The sequence below is a fragment of the Doryrhamphus excisus genome, chromosome 6, assembly GCF_030265055.1.
Source record: "Doryrhamphus excisus isolate RoL2022-K1 chromosome 6, RoL_Dexc_1.0, whole genome shotgun sequence".
Lineage (NCBI taxonomy): Eukaryota > Metazoa > Chordata > Actinopteri > Syngnathiformes > Syngnathidae > Doryrhamphus > Doryrhamphus excisus.
Window position 1 is genome coordinate 13,807,785 of NC_080471.1, and position 12,795 is coordinate 13,820,579.

Genomic DNA, 12,795 nt, shown 5'->3' on the forward strand with positions numbered 1-12,795 from the left:
CCAAATGCAGTTGTTGATCCATTTGTTTGTTCCTTAGCTGACCTCTCTCTCCGGTAGTCCTTTGTAAACTGGTGCCATGACATCAAGCTATTCAGACTTGAAATAAACACAGATTTGAAATCTTTTTTTAAACTGTCTTTAATAACAAACATATAAAATCCACGGAATGCACAGTTTGAACAACATAAATAAAAGTGGAGCCCTAGCCTATGTGCGAAAAGGCCGGCTTTAAGAACGGTCGCTGGCTGTTTTGAGGGGTCGGTGCCGCCAAGAAGCCAGGCCTCCTGCCTGATGACGAGTCACCTGAAGCACCTCTGGACCCCCGCCCAGTGGATTGAGGGCAAGCTTTGGTTCCCCCTCTGGAGGAGGAGGAGGACCATGTCTTATTGTTGGTAGAGCCTCGACTACAGGAAAGGAAGGAAAGAAACACCAGTTGAAATCATGAAGTGACGTTTTAGACTGTGAGAAAACACACCCTTTAGAGTTGTAGTTTGAGCCTCCATATCCTTTTCTCTTCTTGGAGTACTTGAAAAAAGGGGTTTTCTTCCTCTTCTGGCCCTGTGCACTCTGGTTTCGGAAGTAGGTGGAGGAGTCTCCGTCCTCTTCATCCTCGTAGTCGACAGCAGAGCGGCCTCGTGTTGTGTCGATCCAGCCTTCATCTTCAGGCTGCTGTTCTGCTACAGAGTACACACACTTTTTTAGACCAATCATGCAGAAATTCACCAACAGGAAGTCGGGTTTTTATTACCAGGAACCTCCCACTGGGAGTACTTCTCCAAGACCTGGATCACCTCGGCACCGTACTTGTCCAGTTTGTCCTCAGTCACACCATCAATTTGCAGGAGGACTTCGGGGTTGGAGGACAGCCTCTCTGTTGACGTTAGAGACACTTCTATTACCATTGCAAGCTTTACATGGACCAGTCTCAAATCCATACTGTACATGTACAGTAAACATTTCATCAACAATGCTAACAAATAATGATACCTTTTCTTTAAAATACATTTCAATGACTCATTCAAATGTGAAATATAATATTAAATAATTTAAAACTTATTTCATAAGAACTAATTTCAGGACCAATAATACATTTATTATTTCATGCTGTTTAGAATTACATTGAATGTTATGAATAGTTCCTTTGGATCTTAATTGGTTCTATAACTCATTGAATTGCATGGAAAACAAATTCAATAAATGTAAATGTGATCCCTGGCCATGCCAGTTTTCTACTAAACTGGGTCTTACCAGAGATCTTTTTCAAGGTGGCAGTGGAGAAGATGTTGAAGTAGTGAATTCCAAAGGCTTTCCCCAGATGCTTGCACAGGTCTGTCAGCTCCTTGAGACACTCCTGAACCATCTGGTCTCTCTGAGAGACGTTCTTGGCTACTGTGGCTTTGTTCTTCCTGGCACTGGAGGCACTCTCCGTCTCATAGAAGTCCACCTGCAAGCACAACGTGAACATCATTATTTAACTTTTTTTTTATTTTGATTTTTTTAGCCTGATTCAACTTGTTTTGCTTAAAGGCAGACAAGTGACCTGCACATGACCAGACAGGACGTTTGAAGCTTTGGGTCCAGCTGAGACATAAGCCACCGCTTGGCCATTGTTGGTGATGTAAAGGTCCTCCATCAGGTAATTCTCCAGCACTAGCTTTTTAAACAGGCGGTCCGCATTGTGCTTGGAATAAGATCCTCCCATTCCAAACATGCCCGTCTGGATTTTTGCAGATTTCGAACCTGTGAGAAAAAAATTGTTTATAGTTGTGTGTTGGGGCCGACATGTCAGCCATGTTGATGAGGTCGTACCTACGAAAATGTCTACCAGCATGTTGAGTGTCAGTCGGTTCTGTTGAGGTGTCCGGCCAAACCTGGCTCCCACTTTCTCACAATTCTCCTGTACGAACCTCACAATCCTCTTCACCTCCTCCGTGACGTCCCTCATCTTGTATTGCTGCATAAAGATGACATTTGAATGAATGCATGCCTATTGCTAGTTTAACTCCATGGCACCCAAATGGATGACATGACATCATGAGATTCCACTGGAAAAACAATCAGATGTAGTGTTTACACCACATCCCAGTAAAGTACAGCTCATGTTATCGCACAAACACTTAACTTCTCTCACAAAAAAGAAAGCTTAAAAAATATATATTATAGTATTTTTAGTTTTTTTTTGCAATTTTTATCCACATTTTTTTGTATTAGATGTACTTGTTGGGTTGAATCTACTTAAAAAGTTATTACAGCATAGACCCATATACTTCCCAGCAGTCTGGAATACAATATTTAAACAATTGGTGAGCACGGTGACCCCTACTGGTCACATTTGGCATGGTGCAGCCATCGCAAAGTTCAGGTTGAGTGGTTGTTTTTGTTTTTACGTATATTATTTATGATGATGATGATGATAACAGTAATAATAGGGCACCAAGGTGACCTAGTGGTTAGCATGTTGGCCACAGAGTCAGGAGATCTGGAAGATTTGGGTTCAAATCTCCATTGGACGTCTCTGTGTGGAGTTTGCATGCTCTCATAATGTGAGCATGGGTTTTCTCTGGGTACTCTGACTTCCTCAGACGTCCCAAGAACATTCACATTAGGTTAACTGCCAACTCCAAATTGTCCATAGGTGTGAATGTAAGAAGATACGCTTACATTGGGCCTTGTGCAGTTGTCACAGCTGACATCAGGGTGGTCTTTACAGAAGCTTCCGTTAAATTTCATCTCTCCAAAGTAGGCCAGCAACTGAGTCCGTCTGCACTCCATTATGTTCTCACAGAAATGCACCATGCTGTGCAGGTTGTTGAAGTGTGTGGTCTTTGTGTTTCTGTCACCTTCTTTGTCCACTGTCATGATGGACAAAAAGCTTCAGTAATGGAAAAAAACTGAGCGTAAAAACAGTGTGGAGTGAACATACTGGTGAGCATCCTCTTGATGCGGTGCACGTCGGCATAAGTGTAGAAGAGAATGCAGTGAGAGATGTCTCCGTCCCTGCCGGCCCTTCCAGACTCTTGATAGTAGCCCTCCACTGATTTAGGAAGACTGGCGTGGATCACGTAACGCACGTCAGGCTTGTCAATGCCCATGCCAAAAGCGATTGTAGCACAGATGACCTAGCGAATAGTGTCAAGGTTGGGTGTCAGGTCCATGTTCTGGACATTATACACAAATGAGGTGTGGTGTTCACGTCTGTGAGCTCACCTGGCAGCCGTCTTGGTTGATCCACTTGCTCTGCACGTATTCTCTGTCACCATCTCTCAGGCCTGCGTGATAGGACAGCGCTAACAGCCCGGCTCGCTGCAGACTCTCAGCCATGGCGTCGCAGTCATTACGGGATAGGCAGTACACAATGCCCGAATCACCTATGTGGTAGTTGATAAGATAGAACAGCTTATGGTGCTGCCTTGGGATGACATTGTCTATTAAAGTACTAGAACAAGTGTTTGAGTATGATTTACGTGGGTAGTGCTTCTTGATCCAATTGATGCAGTCCTCATCCACCTTTTTGGGTTTCTTGGGCAACACAGAGTACTTGAGGTTTGCTCTGTTAAAGCTCATGGTGAAGCTAGGGACACCATAAATGATGAGACATTGGAAGCATACATGTGAGAGTCTAAAGCTAAAAAAAAAACACTTACACCTGAGGGCGAGTCATGTTGAGCTGGTTCAAGATGTCCTTTTGAACGCGGGGCGTGGCAGTGGCGGTCAAGGCCATCATAGGAACTTTGGGGAACTTCTGACGGAGTTCGTTCAACCTCTTGTAGTCTGGACGGAAATCATGACCCCACTGGAACATTGATGGTCACTCGGTTTAGTCATCAGGGCGATTAAAAAAAAAAAAGTCAACTCATGTTTGAATTCAAGGAAATACACACCTGACTGACGCAGTGAGCTTCATCGATGACGAAGCGTGCCAGAAGGCCTCGCTCGTACAGGTTCTGCAGGGCAGAAATCAGTTTGTTGCTGGCACTGACCTAGAAGACGAAAAGAAATCAATAAAGAATCACAAAAAAAGTCACACTTGATGTTGTGTCACACTTGTGTCACAATGAGTGCAATTCACCTTCTCAGGTGTGACGTAGAGGAGTTTAATGATGGGTTCTTTCCTGGAGAGCTGCATGTAGATCTTGCCAGCTTCACTGTCACTTTTATCACCCGACAAGCTCGTCGCTGGGATCTAAAACAAGGATGCCAATCAGTAGACCCCAGACCTGCTGCAACCCCATAAGCTAACTGTTGTCAATTTTCCTAATGTAAAAAGATCATAAATATTTCTGGATCCACATCCAAACTCTTTCTTCTTTCACCCTGGCCGTGCTCCTTGATATAGTAGTGTAGTTGTAGTTCAATAGACAGGGGTGTACTGGGACAGAAGTTTGACCCTGGGGTTGTGTTGTTTTACATAAAAAATAATGTATTTACAAATATAGCACCATGAACACATCTGTAACTAATGTGTGTGCGTGTGTTAACATTTTCCCAAAAAATGCATAACCTTTTTTCTGCACTCTACACTCTGCACGCTCTCTCACTTTGTCCTCACTTGGTGTATTTTTACATGCCAACATCCATGCCGAGCTCCTATCAAATGCACTTCTGCCACCTTGTGGCCATGTTATGGTTTAAACCTGCTCTAACTGTGACATATTTTAGTGTGCACTGGCTGTTTTTGCCTTTTATGCAAAAAAATAAAAATAAAATAAAGTCAAAAAAGACATAATGGGATTGGGTGTCCAGGTTTATAAAAACGTATAAATATGAGTTAACTGACAAATTGTGAAACTCACAGTACTACCCATTCCAGTAGGACGTACGTAAAAGATGTAATGAAGAAACTACTTACATCCAGAGTAGTGAGTTTCTGGACCTGATCCACAATGAGAGATTTGAGTGGTGAGATGACCACAGTGACTCCTGGCGACAGGCAGGCAGGCAACTGGTAGCACAGACTTTTACCCCCACCTACACGTAAGACATTATCATCAGATTTCAGCATGTTTTCCTGCGAGTAGACGGACACCACAAACCTGTAGGCATCAGTACAAACTCGTCTTCCCCAAGGAGTGCGGCGTTGATGGCTTCTAGTTGGTTGAACCTGAACTGATGGAGACCGAAGCGCTTATGAAAAATCTTCATCATTTCCTGGGTGTGGGAGAAGTTGAAACCTCGGAAACGATCATGTGCAGGGTTTCGGAAGGTGGGTTCTGTAATGAAAATATATCTAAGCAGGATTGCTTGGACCATCAACTCCAACATTTATTCCAGTGCATTACATAAGGCAAAAGTATTCACATTCCAAATGTTTAAGTGAGACAGTTATTTTAGTGACTCACCAGGAGAGCATATTTTTGCAGATTTGGAAACAGGAGCAGGCGTTGCAAGTTTGTTCTCCCATGAGGCCTTGCTCTGCCCACCTTTCTTCTCGACTGTCTGTGCAGTGCTGAAGCTGTTCAGCGGCTCCGAGGAACTTTGTGGTTTATCAAAGTAATCAGGAATATCCGAGTCATTCAAGTCGTCGATGTCAAAGTCATCAATGTAAAAGTCATCAGGCTCCATGTGTTCCTGTGGATTGGATTTAATCTGTACAGTAGTCTCCATTTTCTTCTTGGGCGTGAAGAAAAGATCCTCACAATCTAGGTCCACATTTGTCTTTTTGATACTTGGGATATTCTGAGATGCTTTTGTGAAGCTGGAGCTTGATAGAGAATCACAGAAACTGTCAATTTCCACGACTGATTTCTGGCTAACCGATGGCTTTACTGTGATAACACTGTCAGAGTGATCAGAGTCACAGTCCGGGGAGATGACAGGCGATCTCCTGATCTGAGGAGCCCTCTTTGACTGGGCTGACAAAAAGCTGCAGGATGCACTGGAGGAGGAAGATTTATCTTTCAAGCCAGGATCAGAAATCACAGTGCTGTCAGGCTGTTGCGTCCTCGGGAAGGCAACAGCACCGGTAACAAGAATCCTCTTCCTGCAGGGAGGAGGCGGATCACTGCAGTTGCATGGACATGTAGTGATGAAATATCATGAAGCAATGTGGAACAGCACCTACCTTTGAGCTCTCCTCAGCAGAAGCTCATTGCCACAAGACAGTGCGATGAGCTCATGTTCAGGGATGGAATCCACCATAGCACAAATTGACTCCATGATACTAAACAGCTCATCATCTGAGAGATCATTAGGAAAAAAAAACACAAAGGATGATGATGAATTAAAAGAGTACAATGATGGACACCTACTTGTCTTGTCTCTACAGTGTTGGTCAGGGGCTTCATGAAGGGTCACACTGGAGGATTTACAATGCAAAGGACTGTTGCTACTTCCAGCATTGAAGGACGGCTTGGATCTGTTAAGAAAACAACAAAGCGTGAATGAACTGCTAAAATAACACTAAATGCTAAAATACACTCACCAGACAATACAAGGTGTGTACGCACTAAAGTAATGTGAGCCTACACAAGAAATTCACATTACAGTAATCCCTTGTTTATCAAAGTTAATTGGATTTAATACTTTTGTAGTTCAAGCATAGGAAGTACGTTTATGGAATTCTAAATACATTTTTTTACATTATGAGAGCCCTCTAGACATGAAATAGTACTGCTCTAGTCAGAGACTACAGACATAAGAGTAAATAAGTAATTTAAGGCATTACATTTTTGGTTGTGTGTGTTGCTATAATTGTGTTCCCAAAGGAAGCTGAGAAGTGGGCAGACAGGTAGTGACAAAATTCGAACCATCAAGTGATATTACTCCAACAGAGAATAATAGTCATCAAAAGTAGGTATGAGGAAAAACTGACTCATTTACTTCTTGCTGCATTTGGTGTGTAGTTTTTTGGAAAATAGGTGTAAGGCAGCAAGGAAGCATTTAAACTCCACATTACACACCACCAACAACAACAACTCTTTTCCGTTACAGCCAATGACTTTTGTCATTCTGTGGGAGTTTCTCATATTTTGCAAACATGTCAAACAGTCGTGGATGTTTCTGGAAGCCGTGGTGCAGCAAAGATCATTCTTCGGGTTCGTCATATTACATTTTTTTCTCCACAGGAAACGTGTGCCTGACACTCAGCTGCAACATATTTCATATGGCTGCCATCACTCCTACTCCTTGCTAAACACGCTAGCACACTCTGTTGTTGTGATCATGTGGCGTCTGCATGCTGAAAAGAATGTCAGTCTGTAATAACCCGCTTGTATTGGAGTGTCGATATCAGATTATCAAATGAAGGCCAATATAATTTAGTACTGATATCAGGACTGTGTGTGCTAGATAGTTTTGTCTCAAATCATGTCAATGTGATTCATCAATACATTCCACATAAACAACAATTTTATAGTTTAAAGACAAAGCACAAAAAAAGGAAAACACTTCTCACATGGAGTCCACAGGGGATTTGTTGTAAGAGCGCTCAGGTCGCACTGGAGATGGTGCTATGTATTCAAACTGATCTTCAGGCTCCGAGTTGTCATCAATCTGTATTGACTTTGAGTCAGTACATTTTTTATTAGAGGCTGTGGAGAGAGAACAAATGCATTTGTATGTATTTCATTTGTTATCTTTTTTTAAGTATCCAAATGTGAAACAACTATACAGTACTGTGTTGTTACCTGGCTCCTCTTTTTCTTGTTTTTCAAACGGCTCAGGGACATCATCGTCCTCTTCACTGTCACTAACAACACATTTTAGATAAAGCGGATGACGCCTTCTGGATATGTTCACTGGAGAATCATCCACTTCACACACTGCTGGAAGAGGACTTGGAACAGGTGTAACTTGAGTATTATCTGCTTCTAGACAAGACTGCCCCCTTGTGGATTGAGTTTCGTCTTCAACTAAAACTGTCCCAGTGCTCCTTGCTGTGTTGGTAATTCCGTCACTGAATGAGTCATTCTTTGCTTTGGTGGGAGTTTCAAAGTCATCCAGATCATACCAGTCGTCCATCTGGAACCCAAGCGATGCATCCAAGAGTTTGGAGGTGCTGTCATTGTTGCTGCTGAGAACCTGCTTGTTGTTGTTTGGTGGAGATACAGACTGAACCTGGGTAGCTGGAGCACTGACACCGTCCGAGGTGATGTCCAGCTTGGGACTTACAGAGAAGAAGTTGTTGATTTTGGATTTTTGAGTTCTCTCGGGCTTGTTTGAAAACGTCACAACGGGTTTAGTTACCAAACCGTTCTTAGGGACATTAACATTCCTGTTTGCCAAAACATTTGGGCTGGTTACCTTGGTTGGGATTTCCACCCTGTCTGTGCCGGAGGTAGACTTCTTTTTAAAACAAAATGCCCTGAAAAAAAACAGACAACACATGAATGGGCTGTACTGCAGAGGGAATTTAGCATATTTCGTCTGCACAACTTAGGCAAAGACTACTCTCTGATGAATGTAACCCAATTAATGAAATGTTATCTATGACGTAAGAATGTACGACAGTGTTTACAGTGTTACACTCATTAAAGCTACAAGCTAACTCCTCGGACATATTTCAGCACAACATTCTCACGTTAGCCTCCTATTTACACTTACCCCGTTTTAGGTTTAGCCAGCGACAGCCTACTTTGTGCAGAATTGCTGTGTCTCGCCAGCTGCTCCTTCAAATTATTCTGAGGAAGAATGGACATTGTTTCTAAGAGTTGACTACCGCTAGCTAGGTAGCTAGTTGCACACTCAGTCCAGTTTAATGTCACTGGACATTCGGGACTAAAGCTAACCGTGACAAGAGACAACAAAGACCAGCCAAACAAAATAGTCGTGGCTTGTATATAACCACAATTATTAACTTAAATCGCCTGGAGAATTCACTGCCACTCTACAACACATTTTGCGCCATTCAACGCGGCTATCCTATTGGAGGAGCTGTCACACCGTAGAGGATCATGGGAGATTAGGTTCTACAAGATCAATAATTCAAGCGCGTATGTGGGGGTTATGACCCCCGCAAAATTCAGATGCAATTAATAAAAAAATATTAGGAAATATGTAAAATATAATGGCATATAAATATGCCAACTAATACAAACGCATTCAATGCAAAACACACACTTTTACAAAATTCTATGATTATCATCAGAGGTCTTTGAATATTTTCAGATTTTCAAATGCACTCAACAGTGATAGCTTTTTTTTTTTTTTTACCTTTCACATACTTTAAGGCAGTTAGATAATTCTCCACAAGGTGTTTTTTTAACACTGTTAACTGTTTTAAGCACTCAAGATTACCACCATCCACAGCAGAGTAGGCGTGCCTGGAGGCGGGCTGTGGGTGGAAGACATTACAGTCCTTTTTCACAGGAAGCATAAAATCTAGCTGAAGTACAGCTGTATAGGTGCAGATTCTGGAAGAACTACAATGCTTTGTGTGATGGTTATCATGTATAGTTATGTTATTGATATGATAGGCCTACTGTTCTATTTTCATGCTTTTGTTTGGATTTTGTTTATTTGAACTGATGATGCCCACTAATACACAAAATCAGTTTGCCTGATGTTCTGCACTCCAATGTGCCACCCTGTATTTTAGTGTTATCATGAATTGTGCATAAGAGTAGTTTATTTTTATGTGTGGTTATTGGCGTCAATACAGTGATGTAATTGATTAATCTAAAGTTTTCTTCTTCTTTTTTTTTTATAGATAGTTGACAAACACCAAATCAATTGAGTGGAAGCTGCCGCAGTCTTGCTATCATGCATAAACACAATAGAAATTAACTACTGCGTCATTGTGGCATAAATAGTTACACAGCTGCAACAATGCCAAGGTTGTTTAACTATTAGCATTATAGCATTATGCATAGTCCAACAATATCTTTATTTTTGTGGTTGCGATTTGCAGAAGATTTGCAAAATTCATATCTACTGTATATAATTGGATTGACAGATTTAATTAAAACAATGTCACCTCCAAAAACTGGCCCATGGGAAGTATTGACTATCTAGAAGATATCAAGCTATATTATTGCTATTATTCATTAATTTCCTTTCATTTTCTACTGCTTATCCTCACAAGGGTCGCGGGCGTGCTGGAGCCTATCCCAGCTGTCTTCGGGCGAGAGGCGGGGTACACCCTGGACTGGTCGCCAGCCAATCACAGGGCACATATAGACAAACAACCATTCACACTCACATTCATACCTATGGACAATTTGGAATCACCAATTAACCTAGCATGTTTTTGGAATGTGGGAGGAAACCGGATAAACCCATACATGCACAAGGAGAACATGCAAACTCCACACAGAGATGCCCGAGGGTGGAATTGAACTAGGGTCTCCTAGCTGTGTGGCCTGTGCTATTGCTATTATTATTTGTCTAAAATCAGAACCAGAACAATGGATGAGCTACAAAAACACTTGAGACCAAATGCCCCTGAGACAAAACTGATTTATTAGCAAGAGGTACCTTGGAAACAATAGTAGCTTGTTAAAATTGTCACGTGTTTTATTATATTATGTATATTTTTATATTTATTTATTTTACAAAACTGAGTATTTTATAAAGGTGTGGAAACGTGAGGGGTTGAAAGATAATTTTCATACCACTTGGTATTGCTAACAGCAAAAAAAAAATTATATATATATAGTATATATATACTTTGTAAGAGTACTGTATGTGCATGTATAAGTGTCTACAGTATAAGTATATAGTATAATTTTGTTTGTGGCGCATGCCTGCCACATGAGCTTCAAAAGTGTCCTGTACATACATTGTAAAAATACATACAAATATTCACAGAATAAGCACTACATTACTATATTCCTGCTAACAGAAATGTTTATATACAGGATTACAGTATAAATGCAAACTTTGTTGTTTCCTACATCTAAAATCATGGTTTTTGAGACCACACTGTTGTAGCATTTTGTATTGAAGCTTGCTATATATTATATGCTATATATACTATATACTTGATGTTTTTTAAAGGATTTGTATGTTTTAAAGGATTACATCATTGAGAAATATGCTGGGGTTGCATGTACAAAATGTATAGCGCATTTGAATAAGCGAATTAACAACAAGGTACAAAATACTGTCTCATGTTTATATAAAGACAAGGTCACTCTTGTATACTATTACAAAAATAGTGTTTGTATGCTGCAGGCAGAGGTCATTCACTTATGTTTTCTTTATCATATCATTAATAAACAGCAATGCATATAACAGAGTGATATACTGTCACGTTCCACAATCACTGGAACAGCAAAATGGACAGATTGTCTTTTAATTACAGAGGACCAACTACCTTTTTGACTCTATGCAAGTATCGGCCGTCCTGAATGTACAACACTGACCATGTTTTGGAAATAAATAAGTAAATAAATAGATAATATTTTATTTAGACGAACTTGTACTTCAGAAGATCTTTATAATAAAGAACATAACTCAAACCCATCTTGAGGAGCAATAAATAGGACATTTTCTACAGTCAGACAGGAGACCAAGAAACAACTTGACAAACAAAAATGCACAAAATTCATATTGATGAGCATTGTTTTCCAACAATTTGCTATTGATCTTCAGTTCCTGCCACAGACCCAACTGTGATGTATAATCAAATATAGTATTATAAATCATCAACTCAACCTTATTATTAGTCAGCTAAGGTAACAGTCTGTCATCACCACCTTTCACCATGAATCAAAATTACAATTTTAGTTGATGTGACCAAATGAGGCACAATAGCTTGTGTTTCTTTATATGTTATGAGTTTTTGTCCTGGATGTTGTCAGTATAAAAATAGTCTATGGTGCAAAAAATTTGGGAACATCTGTTGTAGAACAGATATGAAGAGACGAACCCCTTTTTGTTTTGGTTTAGGAAGCATAGAGACGGTTACCACACCATTGTTCCCTCGTCTTTCTTTGCACATAATCTCTGTGTTCACTGTGCTCTTTTTCTTTTTTTTTATACCTGATTTGATGCAGTTTTTACAATGCTACATTAGTTGCAGACAATTGTGGATGAAGCACAAAGCAAAATAATGTCATTGGTCACAAAGGATATGAACGTGATGAACCAAGGTGACCTCTGTTATTATGCTTAAGAGTCAAACTATACAACAAAAGAGAAGGTTCTGTGTCATCAAACAACCTTTTAAACATCTACTGTACAGAAGAGCAAATACCATAAGCATGTACAGGTATGCAAAAGTGGATGTGTGCATGTGAACTGATATAATATGTAATATTAACAGAGAAGATAACATGGAGCGAGTGAACCCCATCAGTTGGGCACTTTGGGCTCAATTCTGAGTGAGGCTTCATACATGCTCTCTTCGTCCAGGACACAGCTCCTATCCAGTAGGTACTGGGCTACCTGGAGCACAAAATGAGTAAAAAAAAACAACAACATTAAAACACTTTCATGTCACTTTTTGTCAAAAATGATCAAAATGCTCCAATGAATGCCTCTATTCTATTAATTGTTGTCTCCTATAGTTTGGCAACTATTCATTCATTCATTTCCTACCACTGGAGCCTATCCCAGCTGTTTTCGGGTTAGAGGCAGGGTACACCCTGAACTGGTCGCCAGCCAATCACGAGGCACATATAGACAAACAACCATTCACACTCACATTCATACCTACGGACAATTTGGAGTCGCCAATTAACCTAGCATGTTTTTGGAATGTGGGAGGAAACCGTAGTACCTGAAGAAAACCCACGCATGCACGGGGAGAACATGCAAACTCCACACAGAGATGCCTGAGAGGCGAATCGAACCCGGGTATCTTAGCTGTGTGGCCTGCGCACAAACCATTTGTTCACCGTGCATAGTTTGGCG

General features: G+C 40.8%; 2 protein-coding genes across 4 annotated transcripts in view; both read right to left on the reverse strand.

Annotated features, from left to right (window-relative positions):
• Positions 1–138: 138 nt before the first annotated feature.
• blm (BLM RecQ like helicase) lies at positions 139–8,885 on the reverse strand. Of its 3 annotated transcripts, XM_058075095.1 has the most exons (22): positions 8,542–8,884; positions 8,242–8,302; positions 7,626–8,151; positions 7,394–7,529; positions 6,249–6,355; positions 6,062–6,176; positions 5,340–5,980; positions 5,034–5,210; positions 4,850–4,968; positions 4,070–4,183; positions 3,882–3,980; positions 3,645–3,793; positions 3,465–3,571; positions 3,208–3,368; positions 2,924–3,119; positions 2,662–2,852; positions 1,810–1,954; positions 1,541–1,740; positions 1,249–1,444; positions 749–871; positions 476–677; positions 139–404 (listed from the first exon to the last, which is right to left on the reverse strand). In XM_058075095.1, exons 1-22 carry the CDS (start codon positions 8,634–8,636, stop codon positions 203–205), a joined length of 4,062 nt encoding a protein of 1,353 aa, XP_057931078.1. In that variant the 5' UTR covers positions 8,637–8,884; the 3' UTR covers positions 139–202. The 3 variants fall into 3 exon arrangements, with proteins under 3 accessions (XP_057931078.1, XP_057931076.1, XP_057931075.1); XM_058075093.1 differs by having other exon boundaries at positions 476–674; positions 7,626–8,302; positions 8,542–8,885; XM_058075092.1 differs by having other exon boundaries at positions 7,626–8,302; positions 8,542–8,885.
• Positions 8,886–11,032: 2,147 nt separating this feature from the next.
• Positions 11,033–12,795, reverse strand: part of rasgrf1 (Ras protein specific guanine nucleotide releasing factor 1) — a 28,119-nt gene continuing 26,356 nt past the window's right edge. The window contains exon 27 of the mRNA XM_058076036.1: positions 11,033–12,327. Coding sequence (XP_057932019.1) covers positions 12,235–12,327 — 93 coding nt within the window. The 3' untranslated portion in view covers positions 11,033–12,234. The remainder of the gene's footprint in view (positions 12,328–12,795) is intronic.